Raw genomic sequence first — 21428 nt, forward strand, 5'->3', positions numbered from 1 at the left:
GAGAGTCCTCTGTGCAGGAATGCCCTGGAAGTAATGTCATTAGCAGCTGTATTTTCAAGGTTTAGTGAGAATGAAAACTCATGGAGGCCATGAAGCACTGGGTTAGACTTGATGTTGTGTACAAAAATAAAATCTCAAGGGGCCCAGAGTTCAGCTAATGAACTCTCTGCTGCTTCTCTTTGGGAGAAGGGAACGGTAAATGACACTCCCAGTAGAAAAATCAGGAGAGAAAATATTATCTGCAAGGAGAGATTGAAGATCCCTCTCTGCTCCCATAAATTCCCTCCTGGAAAGTGATATTTTCTGATTCCCTTCAAAGTTTCTGTATTAGTAGAAAAATGGAGATATATATATCCTTGCACAAATCTTTTCTTGCTTTCTTCACTTAAATGCCAAAGCCCTTCTAGAACAGGGATAAAAGGCTACATTTGCAGTTTAAGCAACAATGACACTTCAGATTGTTGTAAAATCAAAATACACTGGAAATATCCAAGCACGTCCCTACATTAGTCTGATGCTACCTAAAGCCAAGAACAAACAAGCAAGCAATGAACACTGGTATTTTGGTTTTTTGCATGGATATTAGAAAAAATAGTAATCATACACTTTTTTTTTCTTTTTAAATGTTCATTACTTAGATAAAGCACATATGAATGTAACATTCAGAATTGTAACATAGAAAATGTAATGTGGGCAATCTGCTGTTCCAAGTACACTTACCAAAATACAATTTTATAATGAAGAAAGTCTCAAAATACACCTGTACAACAATTGGGATCCACAAAATATGATTTAATAGAGTCACTCAAGATCACTTCATTGAAACCACTTTTATAATACTGGTTGAAGAGCTACCTCTGGTCAAAGAGCACTCTCCCCCTTTCCCTAGCCTGTCCCACTAAAGCAAGGGTGGAATTGTAATTGCAATGCATATCTTCTAAACCCCCAAATCTGAAGCGGTTCTATGAGCTATGACACTGCCTACACTTAGATACTGGGAGGATGGGAATCACCCTCTTGGAGGCCATGGTACATTGAGACACTTACCCATATTATTGTTTGTAGCGCAAGCAGAATAATCTTGTAAAGGGCAACTAAATAGGGCCAAAATATGAATCAATTATCTCACTACCAAATCAGACCCTATGTGTTACTTAAGAATGTAACATTAAAACTTAACTGAAAAATAGAAAGGTAACCATTTCATCCTATATTTTCTTTATTTCCTTTATGTTTAGAAGTTGCTATTTAAGTTCTATTAACAGAAATACATAACAAAAGCTCCCTATCAAGTGGAAAAAAGTAATTACAAATGCTGAAAAAGTTGGCCTCATTAACATATGTACAGACTCACTTAATACACATCTTTGTGGGAATTAAACCATTTTATGACACACATTTATACAGGCATTAAACATTCCCAAGTAACTTTGAGCAGAGAACACGCCAAATCTTTAGTCTGGGTAGACAAAAATGTAGGTTTCAGTTTTGATTGTGGAGCTAACATGCAACAGATACAACATTCAGTCTGAGCTGCTGTTGGTAAGTTGTTCTGTCTTTTCCTGCAAAATTGAATTTGGGTCTTTCTGTCCCTTCTTGTCCTTGTTCTGCTGTTCCTGGAGCGTCAGGATTATTTTTCGAATTTCTTCTCTTTTGGTTTTCATTCTTGGGCGTGGAAACCAGTCTGTTAAGTTCATTGGTAGCTCAAAACTCAAAATGGGATTCTGAAAAAAAAGGTAATTTGGATATTACAGTACAGAGTTATAACCTAAATGACTGAAAAAAACTATAGTGAGGAAAAGTACATTCCTCCTCACTTCATTCCATGAGCATGGAACAAATTTCTGTGTTTTGCATGTGTGTAATTGTGGTAAAATCAATCAAGCTTCAGTATGTTACAGACTAAATTCCATCCAGATCTCAGTCCTGATTATATGAATGCCTGAACAATCTACTGTGTTTGCTACTTCTTTTAGACAAAGCATTTGTCTGCATAAAGGTGTAAAACTCTTCTAATTTAAAAAAAAAAAAAAAAAAAAAAAAAGTGCGAGTGAAAGAGAAAACTACTAAAGATCAAGGACAATTTTTAAGAATCCCTAGCATCAAAATCTAGTGCTGATCAGGAATACAAAACATTCCTCTTCTTATAAATAAACTTTAGGATCACGACCAAGTAGGCAAGACAGATTTGGATTTCACTCTGGAAAACAAAGTCCCTGCCTACCCCCCAGTGCTTTTTGTACTTACGTTTTGTTTTCTTGCTAGGTATCATTCATCCAAATAATTACAATATTTATTATTACGAAGCATTATCTACTCCTCTTCAGTGATACTGTACAACAGTTCCACCCTAACCAAACGAAAATTTGGGGAACAGTGCTGTCTCTCAAAGAAATTCCTCCCTTTCTGTACTCCAGTTTACATCATCGGGGTTCTTTAAGAGTGAATTACATTCAGCACCAAGGTAAAATCAGCGAGGCTGCTTGTGGAAAAAAAACCACCTAGTGACATTCTGCACAGGAACACGGCAGTGCCTAATGCTGCACTAGCAACGTTCTTCTGTGTCTGTCCAGCGCGGCGAAGACAAGCAGTGCCAGGGTGACAGCCGTGCCGTGCCGTGCCGTGCCGTGCCGCCCCTCGCCCCGCAGGCTGCGGGCAGCCGGCGCTGCCCCTCCCGCAGCGTCCCCTGGCGGCCCCCGCGGGCACGGCCGGCCCGGAGCGCCCCGCAGGCCCGGCTGTGACAGCCCGCCGGGCCGCTCCTACGGCTCACCCACCCTGACAAGCGAGCCCCGCTTTCAAAAGAAACGCATCGTGATTTCAGTACTTAAAATAAATCCACGAAGAACAAAAAGATGTGTCTGAATAGTTCACAAGCATCAGATTAAGCACCTGCTCTCACATACTCTCCATGAAGTTCGCAGAGCTGGTGCAAAATGAGACTGTGGGCAATTTTCCAAACGCAAAGCAGCTACAATTGTTCGCTGAGTAACTTCAAGATGTTCTAGTACTGTGCAGCCGGCTCAGGTTTTCCCTCTCCACTGGAGTTACTGCTGAGAATATCCTGCGAATTGCTCTCTGACACGTATGTGTCGTGCCCATTCTCTGGCAGGCAAAGCTGACGTACGATGCCAGACTAGGCAGGACAAGAGATTCAGCCTGACATAATCCAGCAATCAATTCACAAAAACAAATGGGCTAGGATTAATAAAACTTGGTTGTCCTCATACCTCCAGTGAACAAAACAGGAGGCACTTGCTTACGGTTTTAAGCTCTCAGGAACTCATCGGTAAAGCAAAGCTTTTGCCTTCCATTTGCATGAATGCATTCTGCTCGTGCCATGTACAAAAAGGGAGCGCTGAATGGATAAGCTGCCAGCTTTTCCAGGAAAGGGTTAGCTACAGAAGAGTTCAGAACAATGCTTTAAAGCACCAGGGATTCTAAAGAGTTACTGTCCCATGCAGGCAGCAATCTCACTTGACCATCATTTCTCCTCCCAGTCTAGACCAGAAGGTGCTAATGCCTCCACTTGTGAAAGGAGTTGTAACTTGATGACCAAGACAGCTTGCAAGTAAGTAAGCACTCAAAAAATTCCTTCAATGGAAAGAAGATTTGGCATTTAGCTGTAATGATTTCATTTACGTTTTCTTACAAGTTAAAAATAACCCCAAAAGAAACATAAACCCCCTACCTGTGTCACATTTCTGAATTTATTCAGTCACAGTTCTCAGGGGAAAATGATCAAGCTTTTTGTAGGGCATTTGTAGTGTAGATTTTAAACTGAAGTTCTTACTGGATGATTTTAAAGGGTACGCAGCAGAAGAACAGAAAGGAAGACTCTAAACGTGTTTTCTTTAGATTCTCTCAGAAAATTTCATGGCTTACGATTTCTTTCATGCACTTACAACTAAAAAGGATAATTAGTTTATTTTCAAAAAACTTACTCTGTGTGTTTATGTGTAAATTAGTTTATAATAGATAATCTCATTAATAGGTATTGAGCTACACTAGGAGCTTTTTATAGTTGTAATCGTTTTCACAGCTTATATTTGATTGCTGCAATAGCTTAAAGAACATACGTACCTCAAAAAAGCTCTCCACATACTGGAGGATGTACACTCCACAATCACTGAAGTTGTTCTGCTGTGGCACTTTTGGGTTGGAACCTTTCATGACATCTTTGGAAAAGCTTCTTTTGCTGCCTTTCCTGACTTCCCATTCCACCTCTAAATATCTACAATAAAAGACCATGCAAATTAAAATAGCTTTATTCCTTGAAGAATTTAAAAAAAAAAAAAAAAAAAATCAAACCACACCAAACTAAAAAATCCCCAAGCACCAGAGAGGAAACTTACTCCCTTAGTGTTTTCACAACATTTGACCGGGAAGGTCCTCTCAGTGAGTCCATAAGCAAAATGCAGGGCCTAACAGAGAACACAAATTTTAAGTACACAGTATTTTACAACAGCTTGAAAAACATAGCATTACACAGAACTAGTTTATGAGGTGGCCTTAACAAAACTAGATCAATACTCCAAAGTTCTAGCTAATTGGGATAGCTAAATGGCAAGTTATGTTTATATTTAACCATACACTACGTACACTTAGGAATGCACTTACAAAATACAGTACTGTCAGACAATTTCTTACAGCTGCTTAAAATACCTTCAGGTGTCTAACGCTCTTTTAGGTGCACAAGATATCTGGGATACTGGCAAGAGAAAGTAAGGGACAGAGCCCACAAACATCCTGCTGGAGTAGCAGCTTGAGGATAGATGAGACACTTCGCAGCACACTCAAAGACATTAGGAAAGCACATTCAAGGAGTGATCCCAGCCTGAATCTGAGATCTTGCTGGTAGCTACACACAAAACACCCACCAACTCTATTTGGAAGACTTTAAAAAATAATGCATCTATAACCACCAAGTACAAGTCTGCTCGAGTCCTCTCCTGTATACTACAGATGCTGGGATCCTATCACTTGTCCTAAAGCACACTACCTTTTCAGGAGCCACAAGCACAGCAATCTTGTCAGCCACCTTACATGCACGCTGGATTTATACATCATGCACGTCAGATTTATACATCAAAGCTAACTCATACCAGAGTTCAGAACGTCAGCATTATATGTAGTATGTATTTTGAAGAATAAACGCAATTAACTTTTCACAAATCTCTGCTTTTTCTCTTATCTTATAATAACACTTATACATTCAAAGTATCATTCGAAGAAACTTCAAACTAGTAAATTCAGACAAAATATCTGCATGCATTTATGTATAGGTGTGTTTGCATTTATGAACTAATTTACATGTATGCAATTTTTTTAGGCGTAAGCATATAATCACTTGAATAATGTTTGCTTGTACTTGTTTTAATTTCTGATAGAAGTATTTATATAGGTAATGCTCTTTAAAAAAGCATTAGATCTCTTGAAAATGTTCTTCTAAAAAATGTACTTTGCAGGCAGAAGAAGTGACAACATTTTCAAGGCAATTTTCTGTTTTATACAGAAGTAATTTTAAAATATGCTAATAGTACAGTATTTAAGTGCCCTTGATGACTTTTGATAGTTAGCATCAAAGATATTATGAAATTTCACACCGGATTAAAACGCTGTCTGTTGGAAAGTTATTATGTACAGATAATGTCACGAAAATGGGACAAATTTAGCCATGCTATAACCAGAAGCTCATAAATATTCTTAAAACACACAACACAGATGGACTTTTCCTTGACAAGGTATTAAGTCATATATTCCATAACATCTACAAATCTGTAATTCTATTCTGCCTCCTAAGAATGTACTGTGAGTGTACTGTGAAAGTCGTCACCTTTCTAGTAAACCTTGTATTCACAAGAAAGGAAATACAAAAAGAGATAAGTTACGGACAAAATACAAAGGCAACTGTCAAGAGAGCAATACTAGTAACAATTATTTCTGGATTTCAAATCATGCATCTGTCATGCCATAATGCAAAGAACTGCTGTCAGTATTTACTAAGAAATTATTCCTGGCTATCAAATATTAAAAAAGAAAAGTTTTCAAAACCAGAACAGATTTGAAACAGTGGATTTCAAACAGATTTGAACAGTGTGGAACACTTTTATTAGAGAAAAAAGAACAGAGAGAGACAATAAAGAGGAACAGCTACCACACATTTAGATACGAGAAGGGGGCAGTTAAAAAATACTCCAATTTTCCTTTACTAATATGAGTGGTTATCAAGGTTTTCTTCACTATTAATTTAATTAAAAAACATTAATCTTCTTTTTAATATAGGATACATTTGAACATGCTTCTGCACCTTGTTTTTGTAGGAATCCAAGTGCAATATACCAAAGAACAGCCTTATTGGAAGAAACAATCTTCATTTGCCTGATGCAGCACACAGGCTTAACAGAAACCAAAAAAGCTATTATTTCACTAGAAGTTTCATTCAGTCAATTTTCTGCTCACTGAACATTTTAATATAGAGGTCTCTTTCAAACCCTATCAGCATGCTGCATAAAGTATATGAAGATTCATGTATGGCTATTTCTCGTAATTCCTGTGTTTTATATTTCATAAACTTCTATGAAATTTTCATTTTAACTGTTTTAATACTTACTGTTTGCAGATAGTTGGCTTCAGGTACCACTGTCCCATTTCTGAATTACAGTTATCATCTACAAGGCCACCATCATCACTACTGTCTTCCTACAGAAGCAATACGGTTACAGGTGTTTAAAAGCTAATACTGTTTTTTTTTTTAAACAGATGCAAAGGAAATTATAGTTACACTTACCATTTTCATTCAAGACCAAAAACTAAGTTTAATAAAGAAATAATAGCTTTAATCTAAAATAATTAACTGTTTGTTAAGTTGACCAACTTTTAGTCATACGGTTTCTGAAATTCATGCTAGAATGACATGGATTGAATGCTCCATGGATTGAATGTGAAACTAGAAAAATGCAACCGACATTTTCAAAACACTGCTGGCTTAAAAGAGGTGAATCTCCATTATTTGGTTGTGATCCAAATTATCAATACTCTTCCTTGCCAGTGAATGCTAGAACCTTGTTTGGCAGTTTCACATAGGTTATTTTCTAGGTGAAATGAGACAAGATCTGGAACAAGCTCAGAAATAGTATTTTTGCTCCAAAATTTTCTTGATTCTTAGGGCAAGAAAAATTAAACAACCATAATACACAGGATTACGGATTGCAAAAACTGTCATACCACAAGCCTGGAAATAGCCTCTAGCCTTCTGTCTTCAAAATTGATTGCTACGAAGGTTATGGATGTTTTATGAACAAAAGCACTAAGTTCTTGGACCTAGAAGAATCCCAGTGATCCATAGTTTCTCACCCTTCCATTGAGTCCAATATTACTACCACAGATCAATGCATTATGGGGAAAGAGGTGCTTTCCAAAAATGGGAATCCCTGTACCAGCATGATTTGTGAACATTTTTGTGAGCATTTGTGTACATTTCATTAACACACAGGAACCTGGCACTGAAATCCCCAAGCTAGGCCATGAACAAGTTATCCTTTTAGAAACTACTGCCTAGCTCCTCGTACACTTGTTGCAGACTCAACTTCTTTTCTGGCAGATGAAAAGATTGGTCCACTCAGCTTGTCATGGTCATTTCTACACTTGCTTTGTGCATTCTAGAAAATATCAGTGACAGCTTCATCCTGAATTAAATTCTAAGCTACACAGCAACTAAGGAGCATGCAATTTGTTCCTTTTCTCAAGGAATGCAGCTGGCCAATGTGTTTGCTTTCCTGCCTTCATGCTATGCACTTCAGACTGAAGTATGGTACTACTAATTCTCCATCTTCTGGAAACTCTAACTGCGACAAAACAGGCAATTCCATCAGGCAAAACAGAATGTTTACAGAGGTGGCAGGACAGGAGAGGTGGGCTAAGTCCAGCTGAAAAGTACAGTTGGGTTTCAACATCAGCTGGAGCTTTCATATGTACACATATACATAGCTACTTGGAAGTCAATACAGACAGCTGCAGATTGAAAAATAAGAGTTTGTTCTGAACTCAGAGGCCCAGAAAAGGTCATACACCTGGAATATGAGCAGGAAGGCCAACGAGGAAGAGCAATTGTCTAACTTCTAGCCTGCTTGCATTGAACTTACACTTGTAGAAGCAACAGAACTATGGAGTAATGTCCTCATACCTAGCACTGAGTCAATCAGGGACGTTTTAATATTCAGTCTTTCCACAGCTTTAAAATCTAAATGTTTTCCAATATGAACAAAACCAGTATTGATTATAAATCCATGCTGTGTAAATCTGATTAGAAAAAGCACCAATGAAACAAAACAATAGAGTAGTGCATACTTAAAAATGTGTCTGGTTATATCCAGGAAATGCAGCTGAAAGAAGAGTGACATATTCTTGGCTTCAGTAGATAAACATGGAGTTGGGGAGACAACAGATAGAAGTGTATTGACTTTCAGCGTTCCCACTAAAATCACTGTATAATATTGCAATTACATGAAAAACTCACAAAATTAAATGCAGGATTAGTACAGCAGTTTTCTATTAAACAGTTAAATGAACAAATGTATAATCCTCTCTGTCAGCTAACATGCAGATTTTTGTAGGTAACCAGTGCTTTGCACTTGACACTTATAAAGCTAAGTAGCTTTAGACAAAGCACATTCACAATCTGTACACCACTTTTAAGCTGTCCATTCAAAATACAACACAACAGTTCAGATTTCCTAAATAAAATTGCTAAATTCTTTACCTGGTTATCTTGGTCTTCAGAAAAATCTATAAGCTCATCTTCATTTAGTTTACTGCCATCAGCTGAGTCTTCACTATAGTTTAGTCTGATTTTGTGCAATCCATCTGTACCAATCACAGACAGTAATATATTTGAACATCAAATACTATGTCATCACAAACTCATTTTAAATACCTCAGATTTCCTCAGGATTGCTCACAGTAACTGTGATACAGCTAACATATAAAAATTTACTCATGCATATGAACAAAGTGAAAAGCTTCTTCTAACAGCACAACAGAAACTATTTCTTATTGTGTGAAATGCCTAAAAAAATTTGAAACACCTAGACTATGAAATTTCCCCAGAGTTCCACAGAGCCTTTATAACAGTCTAAATTGGTACTGCTTCCAAAACAGGCACTCTGATTATGTTCTCAAAAATAACCATTTATCCCTATCCCTAGCTGGTTCCTCTCATAACACCAAATACATCCATACATACAGTGGGTCATACTGAAAAAGGTACTCACTAGCTTATTATTTTTTTAACTGGGATAATTTTCTCCATCAGTTTACTGTGCAACTATATGAAGACATGTTGGTAGAAGGGAAAAGGCAGCTTGGGAACACACTGGTAGGGAGGGCAGAAGGAATGTCAGCTCTCCTGAGAGCAGCACCTTAGAAATATTTCACAGTTTGTTACATTAAAAAATTATCTGTAAATTCACTTCCAATGACCTTTATAAATTTAGTCACATATTTAGTGGGGAACAGCATCAGAAGAAAAAAAAAAAAAAAAGAATGTTCTAGCTACACCTGTACAAGAAACAAATACACACAGCCACAGGCTCACTAGTCTTACTACTACCATACAAGACTTCAGAACAGATTTTGATGGAAAAAATAGTAAGCTGTGTAAATAAATGAAAAGTAAGTAATTCATGCCAGCAAAACTCAAAATCTTCCTAGAAAGGGGCTATGTAGTACATCTAAACAATGACAAAAAGAAGAGTATTGGTTATGGTGTCACTGGAGGACATATTACCTATTAAAGGTAACTAGGATTTCTTTAAGAACAGTAAATAGGGCAGTGAAATAGCTAGTGGGAAAAAAAAAGGAGAACATCTGCTTTTGAGAATACTTCAAAAGAGATGTTAAGGTAACACTTTGGAAAGAGGTCACCAGTGGAGCTCCACAGGAACAAACTTGGGAATTAGTCTTACTCAGTACCTTTGAAAAGACCTTAGCATAAGAAGTAGGTCAGATACTAATGTGACTTGTTGCTGACAGATTTCTAAAAAAATAAAAAATTGGTATTGAGACAACTCACCTCTTGTTCAAAAACTGAGCAATAAAAAAAAAATTAGATAAGTAATAAAAATAGACATATTCTGGATGACTTCAAAGTTATTTAGGTATGAACTTCTACAGATTCACAAGTTCAACACCAGGATTTAGTCTGTGATCAAGCCATCTGAGTTTAGGCTCCCACGTACAGTTAGCACCTAGGGTGCCCATGTTAGGAAACCATAATCATAACACAGAGCTACTTTACTAAACAGCTATCCTGTATCTGCTCTAGGATGAGAAGAGGAGATCTTTTGGCTTCACTGATTACACTCTCAGAGGCACGTGCGGTCTCTCAAGATATTCTTGGATATCCAGAACTTACAAATGGATTTGGCACAGTCAAGATCCACACCCTTCTAGAGTTGCTCAGATAACCCAAGGCAGAATGCCTATCTTCCATCTGGTTGAAATGGAAGTTTAAATGCAGTGCATCTAAATTCAGCTGCCTGAACAAATCCTTAAGGTCCATCTCACCCTTAAATCAGAACTGTGCCCCCTGAGAACAACCGCTTTAATGAAAGGCTGCATCATCTTCAATAGTTGAGCAAGAGAGTCTCAGCATTCAAGTTAGAAAGAGAATGACCATCAGCTGCCAATATAATGCAGCCAGAAAAAAACCCCACAAGAAGTGCAATCCTAAAAAAAAAAAAATCTCTCATAAAGCAGATTCCAATTACAGACAAGGAACACTATCAGCATTCAAGACATGAGACCACATCATACAGCAGCAATATCATAAATGGTAACAATCACACATAAAATGAAAAATCAACTCAAGAACACATCTACATGCACCCCCCGCACCCCTCCAAGACCTTCTAGAAACAGCGACAATGTTATCACAAATGAATACATTTAGAATAGAAATCAGTCCTGTTTACATCCACAAAGAAGTTGAAATGGCCTGCAGCGTACAGATTAAACTGTACGACTGGTAATGTTTTTAGAACTTGTACCATAAAGTATACAATTCCTTACCATGTAAACTAAGTCAGTAGGAATACTACTGGTGACTAAAGTAAAAGTGTTTCCTAGTCTATGCCTTAAAGAGATCCAAATGTTGCAGTGAACAGAGAAAACAACCTTTTTCTAATTCCTTCACCTGCCTTTAAAAGTATGCGAGCTCCTTTGTTCACTCGGGTACAAACACGATTGCAGTTTGGTGAGTGCAGTCTCCACAGCAGTGATGAACTGAGAAAGCCTCTCTAAATGTAACACAGTGGTCATGGAGGAAATTTTTTTTTAGAATCATTCTTGCTCTTTTTACATACCTTCTAATCAGGAAATTAAAGAAATGAACAGTATTGAAGCAAAACATCAAATGATAAAAGACACCAATATTAAGGCTGCTCACATGATCTTAGGTCAGTTTTCTCCTGCACATACATTATAAGGATCCAGGGTTAACTACTATTCTTTCCTTAATGGCTGCAATCTTGAGGGATGCAAAGTGGCATTTTCAAAATTATTTTGTTTGAAAAAAGCTCATAGAAATGAAAAATTAATTTGATTTAGGAAAACAGTGTTTTATCTCCAGCCCTTTGTCATGAGAGTTAATGTCAATAAAGCCACAGAAACTTTATAAATGCAATGGCTATGAATTGCTTACATTGCAAGCACTTCAAGTTAAGCCGTATACTGAACTTTTGAAGTATGAAGTTTACACCATTGCAAAAGGAGTAACAGATCTGAAATCTCCAAATATTTCATTAAAATGTGCATATTTTTATGATTACATACCCATAGATTGGCTAGCAGCTGTGAATTCACCCTGTATACCATTTTCATCCAGTGTTCTATGGTCTAGTTTATGGCATGCTGATTCCACAGTGTTAGGTTCTTCCACATCACTGTCTATTTGATTCAGTTTTTTGAAAGCACTTTTTCCCCTGCAAGGACTTCTTCTAAAACACGAAGATTCGCTGTCCTCTGTTTCAGTGTTTGGGTCGATTAAAGCTGTACTGTATTTTTTGGTAAACGTCTTCTTTGCTGTGGATTTGGAAGGTGAGTTTTGTGCATCTAATTCATTTGGCAAAGGAGATGGTGTGCTGCTCTCTCCATCTGAAGAGGGAGATTTCATCGGCATTGCAGCATTTTCATGATAATGGGGATTTGGTTCGTATTTGGGTTTTTCTAAACCAGGAAAACAGATAACAGCTAAAAACCAGTGGGCGCTGCAAAGGAAAAAATACATTAAAACCTTGCAATTATATGAGTGCCCTCATAATTATTCAAAGATAAACTACACTAGTGTTCATTTTTCTAACCAGGTTTTACTCAAGCCTTCACAGGCTTCTGTAGAAGTACAACTTCTCCATGCAAATAATCACTAACAAACTAATTAATATGATGCAGTTAGTTGAAAACAGGTGCTGTCTTAAACAATTATTTCAATTTGCTCACACTTTATAATTCTTTTCTTTCTCTGAATTAAAGCTTACTTCTCTTTTAACATTTTCTTCATTAATGCATGAATTAGAGATTGTAGAGTTCATGTTTTTTGGCTGTTTGAGGTTTTCTAGCTCAGCACTAGCAACACAAGTAGTCAGATCTCATGGTATGGCTGAATTGCCCATACTCTTCCACGTATGAGATCTTCCAACTGTATTTAACACTTCACATTTTTAAAGAAATCTTGTCAACAGCGAGTTAAGAAGGAGAATAAAAGAGTGATTGCAACGCCATCACAACGGCTCTGCTGCCTTCCTCACCCTTGACAGAATTCATATTCTAACTTTTCCAAGTCAAAACCAGTTATATCCCCCAACACAAAGTACAAGTTTTGCAACAGTTTCCTCCTATTTCCCTGCTTCTTTAGGCTTCACTGACTTGCCATTCAATCAGAACTACAGCAGCAGCAAATTCAGGGACTGAGGCATTTCAAGTGGATTTTGATTGTCCACTTAAGAAATTTTCTGAGGGATCTTTGATTGTCTACAGCAAATAACAAAATAGAAGCCAGCTATGTATTATACAGGTGAAGTCACATTTCAATGTGTTTTAGGAGACTGAAGAAAAAGGAGCAGCTAAAAATGCATGCCATACTAAAAAAATAATTAGATGGTTATGAAGCCTAAACTCCATCAAAACTTATGGCAGTTAAAGTAAGTAGCCATTGAAAGCAGCATGTGTGGTTTGTCTTGAATGATTCACCACACCTAATAAATGAACGTACTGAGTACTGCCCAACCCTGGAATTAGTGTGCGCTCTATTAACACAGACTTTTTCTACCAATTACATCAGCAGACTAGCATATTAACCTGGATGTAGAAAGAGAACAGCTTCTACCTTTTAAGAGAACAACCTGTTTTCACTGGAGACTTGAACAAGGAGGACTGTACAGCCAAAGGACATGGATGCAGTCATGGTTAAATCGAGACACACTGTTCTGAAGTTGACTCTGCCCCAGAGTCAACCTGCCCACCTCCAATTACTGAAGTCTGACAGCTGACAGGTTACATGATGAGTCTACATTCCCTAAACTAGTGGTTATGAGACAGCCAGGAAAAACTTGCCAGAACTAGACACCAAACCCCAGCAACTCTCTAACAAACCACCACTTTCTCATCTCCCTGGCTACCTGGTTATTTTTCTGCTCTGCAATATTCTTACTGTACTGATGTGAACGTTATGCCTTCAGTACAAACTGTTCCTTGCTGAGACACACATTGCTTTGGCATCTTGTCAGTAAATGAACAAGACAGTGAAAATGACTGTTTTAATTTACTAGCAACATTAACTAATTTCTATAAAACTACAGAACTATTTGTTTTCCTTTTCAGGTGACTTCTAATTCACAGTCATTTCTCCTCTGCATAACTCATGTGTATATGTGAATGACACATGAGAGGACGATGGGAAGTCAATTATATAACAAGTGCAAAGGAAGCTTAAAATTCAAATGACAGACAATTTAAAGATTTGGTACTTGAAGTTTCATGGGAGAGGGATGACAAGGATGAAGTCTGCTGTGGACAGGGACCTGCAGGGAACCTTACACCTGAGTCATTAAAATCCCCTAGATCTGGATGTCTTGCCAGAGGTCATGGTATGTCAAAAACTGAAGTTACTGCTGATGAACACCTCTGTTGGGGAAATAAAACTTTAGATAAAGGACAGATCTATGTATGGCCAGTTATCTCACAACTGCCTCTATACTGCTAGCCTCAGAATTCAGCTGGAGAGGAGGCATGAAAATGAGAAGATTTAGAAATTTGCCTTCCACTGTACAATGGCACGGTACCCATATAAATCACTTTTTATTAAAAAAATATAATTTTTAATTTTTGAAGTATCAGCTAGGTATGCCTATGAGACGTCAGTTAGAAAAGTCCTGCCTATCTGTCTTTATTTTGTTTTTATTGCACATGTTTAAAATACAGTACTTTAACTTCCATAAATATTTTGGCTTAAGAACTGTTTAGATTACTTCTGTGAAATATAGAAATGTGTTTGTGACAACCTCCTTTGATCTTAAGGAAAGCAAGCATAACCAAAGCCCTTAGCAACCATTAGAATACTAATGGTCTGCTTCCTGACCCTTAACAAATAGCAGGACAAAGAGATATAAAAAAAAAAATAAAGTTCTCAGGGCAGTAGCCATTTTCAATTAAGTTTTCTTTCAATATCCATTTATTGTAACTAAAGATGATCCTGTCTATACCAGAGAGATCTCATTAGAAAAGACTTAGAAGGATAAATCCAAAAGTTACCAATGTCAAAAGCTTAGAAGAATGCGAGAGATTGAGGTAAAACCTAGAAAAAGTACTGAGAGGTACTTTTTCCTGTCTTTGTAGTGTCGGATAATTCTTAAACTACACCACTTAAAGGTCTTACGTAACTATTTAATTTTTATCACCTGGAAAAAGGTGTTTGTTCTCTTAATTCTGAACTTCAATTCTTATTGTAATGTAACTTTCAATTTCAGAATTATGAAGCTTAAACCTTTACCGAATGTGATAAAAAGGTATGTTCACTTACGCTTCATTAAGGGGAACAAAAATGAAATCTTTCTCAAAAATATCAACATGCCGTGTCCACGTTTTTACTCGCCCATGTCGCTTTTGTTGTATTCTGCAAAAAGAGACCAACATACAATTTGAAGGGTGTCTTATTTTATTTGAGGGAGCATTTTCCACTTATTTTCACCTTAACAGCTTGTTAAGATTTTCAAGGGATATTCTATGTCTGCTACGGGTCTGGACGTTTCCCAGAGTTCTGTTGATATTTCTCTTGGTAAAGCATCTGTTTTTAAGAGTCTTCACTGCACTTAGCTCTACGTTAAACTGACTTATCAACAGACTTACGAAAGGTTCGAAGTTTCATTCATATTTCTTCTTTCTCTTTGATTAAGGCGTTTATAGAAGAATGAACTGAACACATGTATTCTATCAGCATCTTCTTTTTTCAGCTTTTCAAGTACCAAATACCTAATTAGTTAAAAAAAAAAGAAAAGAAAAGAAAAGAAAAAATAATAGAGGTTTTAACTCAAAGTACTCAGCACCAGAGTAAAAAGGACTGCTAACAGGTGCTCCCCACCAAGTTGTAGCAGCTTCTCACAGAGTAGCTATTCAGAGCTAACTATCCACAGAACTAATTAATGCAAAATTTATGTAAACATTTCAAGGTATTATTGCTCTGCTCAATCAACAAGCTGTTCTACTGCTCTTGTATTTATTTTTGTTTCATGGCAGGAAAACAAATTTTTCAAGGAGTTTGTTACATAAAAACCCATCTAAGAAACCCGTATTTTGTATCTGAGCCACCAGATCTCCAAAGAGTCCCAAGAGTGACACACTCATTTGATTTTTACTTCTATAATATGTTAATAGACTGAAAAACATACATACACACCTGATGTGTAGCATAAACCCAGCAGCATGTCACAATTTAATACACTTCAACATCTGCAGCATCAGTGACAGCACAAAATGAACTTATGTATTACATTAACCAAAACAAATTAAATTCTAGGAAACACAGATACTCTGGAAAGAACAACTGAACTTTAAAAAAGCTTTTTTTTTTTTTTTCCCCAGTTAAATTTGCTCTGGAGATGTTAAAAAGTTCAAAGAAACTTTATCCAGGTAGGAACACTGCCAAGCAGGATGGGAGAACTAAACTTTCTAGCAAGATCACAAAACCACCTTTAAAATTACAGCTGTACATAGCTGGAGACCAAGTATTATCAACTGACCTATAAATTTTTAATATCACAACTTATCAAGTTTCAAAGAAAAAGACAACTAAAAACTGATGTGAAATAAAACTTACTTTAAATAAAAATCAATAATAACATCATTTAAAAATTCTCCTTCATTTAGACAATGGAGGTCTTCGTTGGTCACAGAAATACCACCTTTAGCTGGAGAAGGTGGATAAACTATCAACCTGAGAAGAAAAATACATTCAATAAGAAGTATGAAATGCCAAAAAACCCTCAGTGAATTATTACAGGGCAAAGGTAAATATCTTACTTTTCTATAGGACCAATAAATACTGTATGTGGTTCGCCAATTTCTTCATCATCATCAAAAAACGGTAACTGTTTATTTCGCTGCTGCATTTTGGACTCAGAAGCAACCTTAAGAGAATAGAGTCAATATTAATTTGCATACTGTGCTCAATTTTACTGAAATGGTAATAAAACTTCGTGAAGTCCAGCAGTGTAATATTTGTTTTTTCAAGTCTGTGGGTTTTTTATTTTCCTACCTCATCTATTACACTAAGGTCTTTGCTCATTTCTTGCAGAATCACAAAACTTTCTGATTCTTTAAAAAATAGTTTGTTTAATGAAAGCCTTAATTAAATATAACTTTAGCAGTACAACTTAATTTCTTGTTTGAAATACCGCAATTTTACCAGTTGGAAAAAATGATGTTGTCTGATTATAGTAAAGATTTCTCATCCCTTAATGGTTTTTAAATAACAACATTACTTGTAGAACACTGTATAACTTTCTAATCAAACTAAACGCCCTAAAAAGTACTATGAATGCACAGACTATTTGCCATAGTTTCATAATCCACCATGGACGAGTCTGGGAATTTTCATATAAAAGCCAGCAAAAGTTGATGGAATTTTTTTTGGCTAATACACTATCCTTAGTCTATTTGTAACGCACATATTATAACGACTTAGTTCTAAAACAAAAAATTAATTACATTTTTTATTTTGTTTTCTCTGTGAGATGGGCTTCCTTTGGAATTCTCCTCCAAACACTTAGTAAATGCAACAAGCCTGGCATTGGCTTCTTCAAATGAAATTTTCACGAAGAAGTCAGAAATATTATTTCTAATACCAATGTCCATAATTATTTTTTCAAATATTGCATTTGCATGAGGATCAAGGCCAGTTTCAAAAATCAAAATTATGTACTGTTCTTCCTGACCTGCAAAAAAAGCAGAGAGAAAATTATTCAATTAGGAATAAAATAAAATTAAGCATGTTGCAATTATAAACAGATTTCATTGAAATTTTAGGCCAGCATGAGTACACACTGCTGATAACGTATGTAAGCAGTAATACAGATGTGAGCGGACAGGAGGATTAGCTGCCAAACCTTTCTTATCTGCATTTACAAAGAGTGCATTCAACTTCTACCTTAATCAAGACATGCTAAATATTACATCTGATAAAATTTTAAATCACATTAATGCAAAGCCAAAACATATTTTGAAATAACATCTTTGTTTACTGAGAGCAAGACTCTGTAACCAATACCTTCTCGTTTTCTTACTGCAGATCCTAGCCTATTGTTTCACGACAATTTCAAAGATTGTATATTCATCATAATTTCCTCTCTGATTCTAGAAAGCTATGCTATAAAACATCACTGTTTTTGAAGCAGTTTGAGAGAATTACTCAGATCAATCAGCTGTTATATAAATATCATCAACCTATACCTGAATAATCAAAAAGCCGTAAATTGCACTGAAAGGAATTATTTTACACAGCTAAAAAAAAAAAGGAATAGAATTCAGGTTGCAAATCCCAGTCTCATGTTGCTGCCCAACACAGAGCTGCCAGGATGCGTTCTTCTTTAAGAGGAGCTTCAGACTAAGCATAACCATTTCCCTTTGGTTATTCTTAACGCAGCATGCTAACTCTTGTAAAAAATAATTCAGCAGCGTAATTCCCAATTCACTACACACGGAATTTTGGTGTCTACCTGGCTTTTGGGTGTTCCTATTTTGGGAGCTAGGCATCTACACACAATTCCTTATACAGCTCTGGATACAGGCTTAAATTAATTTCACTGCTTACAAAGCGGAGAGCAACTGTGTTATCACCAAGTGCTCCTGCATATCAGACGCAATAAAGCAGCTGGATGTAAAACTCTCCATGCCACAGCCTCAGGGAAAACAGCTGGGCAGGGACACTGCTGAGATCCATGCCAAGGGAGGGACTTCTCACACAGACAGCTTGGGAAACTTCTTCCTTTTTTGTGAACACCTGTGTCCACCAAGGGTCTAATTCCTGTCCCTAGTATTGTGTCCCCTGCATGCTCTTCAATTACTTCTGTATTTATAAGACATACTTCTTACAGGACATGGATGAGATTATTATGGGAGAACTCAATTCTGAGGTTGTTGAAAGCATTCTTCCTCCATTTGAATGCATTCATATATGTACAAAACTGTATATAAATAACCACAAAAATTAACCTGAAGAAAAGCCTATTGAAGAGAAGGAGGACTCAATGTTACATTTAACAGGTGTGCACATTAAGATGCTATGACCTTGAAAATTATATAGAAATTAAATTTAATTTTAATATACATGAAGATAATCCATATATTTTCCAAGCAGGTATTTGTCTATCTCACAAGATCATGACAAGTATGCTGGGGCAACCTATACAACTAAAGCTAAAGCCTGTCAGCAGAACAGCACAGAAGGCAAAAGTATTACAAAAGCCACCATGTAAACATAAAGGCTCATATACAAAAGCTAACCGAACCAACTTGCTTTCATTCAGTGCAAACATTAGTGAAAAAAGTTATACTACACTGACTAAGTGTTGTAACTAGCATGCTTCTGTTCAAAGAGAATGGCCAGCTGTTCTGAACTGTTCTTTCCCAGCCTGGGATGGTAACAGTGTCTGAAAAAACACTACACTTACCCCAGCCAGTGATGACCCTTTTAATCTAAATGCACTCATTCATGACCAGAACATGAAAATACAATTTGAAGTGAATAGTAGAACTAAAATTGTTTTACTTACTGTCTCCTTTACATTCGTACCAGACATTATCTTTACTCATTTTCAATTGATCTCTCAGACTGCTACATGTTGAAGGTACTGTTTGTAGAAAAACTACTGGCAATTTTCGGACACTACACCATTCACATTTAGTAAGCTCTGAAGTTTTCAGGTTAATCTCTCTGATATCACTTTCTGATTCTATGAGAAAATAATGACATATTAAAATGTAGTAAAAATCTGTAAGTTTCTTTACAATTTCCCCCTTGATTTTAATAAGAAATCGGTATGCATTCACTAAATTTCCTAGAAGTTTTTAAAACTTTGAAATCGTCACATATGCAAGAAGTGACGGCTTTTTGTATCTTAAAAGACAGGTTAAATTCCAGTGTCACCGGTCAAGAAAGGAATCAGAAACAAACTGTATTCTGCCCACCAACTTTCAATTACTTTTTATTCCACAGAAAAAATTCCCCACAATTTCCAGTGATTTAAACCTGAAATTATTGCTACGACACATTTATCTTTGACCAAGTTCCCATATGAAAAATAACTTTAAAAAGAAGAGCATGAACACATGCAGAGAAATAAACTGATTGCCTGAGGTAACAAAGGACTAGTCCTAGTTTGTTCCCCAAAAGAAATGTCAGTAACATGGTAAATTTTTAACAGCACATTTGATGTTGCCAATGCCAATGTTGACTATTTTACATGTTTTATTAAATTATAAAATTTGATATAGATGTGGATATACATGCAAAACTCAAAAAAAAAAAAAAGTACTAAGTACTCCAACAGACACAGTACTTAATGAGTCACCATTTTAATGCTATTGACGAATCAGGAAATTATGGAAATAATTTCACCACACAGCTATTTTAAATAAAACTTGATAGCCATTTTCTACTAATTATATTAAGCCTTTCAGTGTTCTATTTTTTAAAGTACATTTAAAACATGAAAACCTAGAGTTTCTCTGTAATTTTATTTTAGATGCAAAACAGTCTTAAATACTTGACTAAGCAAAGGCTACCCTTGTCTTTACAGGTTGTGAGATAACCTTTCTGCATATAATAATGACAAAATACAAAAGTTCTCTTTTACAAATAACAACAGCAAAATTCAACACGACGACTAGATCTTAAGATTGCAACTTAAGATAAACAAAAGTTAACAAAGCCTTTCAGGCCCAGAACAAAACCTTAGAAAAGAAAAGAAAGGAAGCAGAGCAGGATTTGTAACTCACCATTTCCAAATTATGTCACTATTTCTTTCAGTGACATGAAATATACAACTTTCAGGCTAGAGAAAAAATTATCAAGAGAGATCTAGACACAAAAGGTCTAAGACACCAGTGCGGTTTTTACTGTCTGCTTAAAACAACTGAAATAAAATAACTAATAAAGTGTTAAAAAGCTAACATTTTACAGGAGAGTTACTTTTGCTTTTTACTTTTGTTAATCACTTTCAAGGAAACCTTTGCCAATCATCACCATATCCTCTACAGATCTTCAAAAGAATGATTATATCAAGCAGAAGCGGATCAGATGAAGCAGAACTAATAACCCAGTTGTATGCATGTCACAAATTGTGAATTTTCTGACAGAAGGCAGACGTAATGCAAAAATATTTTGGGTTTTATTCACCAGGAAGTTCAGGTCAAATTTGTATTCTCCGTTTTCTTTTCTCTTATCTGACTACGGACACCCATTATAATCTATTACATAAATGACAAAATGAGAATGAACATTTAATTATGATTTACTTGTTAATACCTTTGACATTCAAAATAAATATATTGAGTACTAACATAAAATGAAAAATGTACTCACCTTCTTGACTCTCTAGGCGTATTTTGATATAATCCAGGCAAAACTGAAAGACAACACAATTGCAAGATTGTGAAAATTTCAATTGACTTAAAGCCTTTAAAGTGTTAGCAAACAAATCTCAATGGACTTAGTATTTAAGCAATAAACATTTAAAAATATTCAAAATGCAAGTTTTAAGAAAAAACAGAATGTAGATTTTAGCACAAGTCAAGGCAAGCACATTCTTTGCTACTCTAGTCTCTTTCAGTCATACTGACTGTTTAAACTTTAGCCCCCTCTGAAGTACTCAGCTTTCAAAAGC

General features: G+C 36.1%; 1 protein-coding gene across 3 annotated transcripts in view; it reads right to left on the bottom strand.

Moving 5' to 3' along the window:
• Nucleotides 1–351: 351 nt before the first annotated feature.
• SENP6 (SUMO specific peptidase 6) overlaps nt 352–21428 on the bottom strand; it is a 71148-nt gene continuing 50071 nt past the window's right edge. For all 3 annotated transcript variants that reach the window (XM_040058275.2, XM_040058274.2, XM_040058276.2), the window contains 13 exons: nt 21128–21170; nt 19317–19496; nt 17254–17480; nt 16567–16673; nt 16364–16480; nt 15397–15519; nt 15071–15163; nt 11830–12263; nt 8759–8862; nt 6611–6699; nt 4353–4421; nt 4081–4231; nt 352–1724 (listed from right to left, as the gene is read on the bottom strand). In XM_040058275.2, coding sequence (XP_039914209.1) covers nt 1524–1724; nt 4081–4231; nt 4353–4421; nt 6611–6699; nt 8759–8862; nt 11830–12263; nt 15071–15163; nt 15397–15519; nt 16364–16480; nt 16567–16673; nt 17254–17480; nt 19317–19496; nt 21128–21170 — 1938 coding nt within the window. In that variant the 3' untranslated portion in view covers nt 352–1523. The remainder of the gene's footprint in view (nt 1725–4080; nt 4232–4352; nt 4422–6610; nt 6700–8758; nt 8863–11829; nt 12264–15070; nt 15164–15396; nt 15520–16363; nt 16481–16566; nt 16674–17253; nt 17481–19316; nt 19497–21127; nt 21171–21428) is intronic.

This window comes from Hirundo rustica, chromosome 3 (assembly GCF_015227805.2).
Source record: "Hirundo rustica isolate bHirRus1 chromosome 3, bHirRus1.pri.v3, whole genome shotgun sequence".
Lineage (NCBI taxonomy): Eukaryota > Metazoa > Chordata > Aves > Passeriformes > Hirundinidae > Hirundo > Hirundo rustica.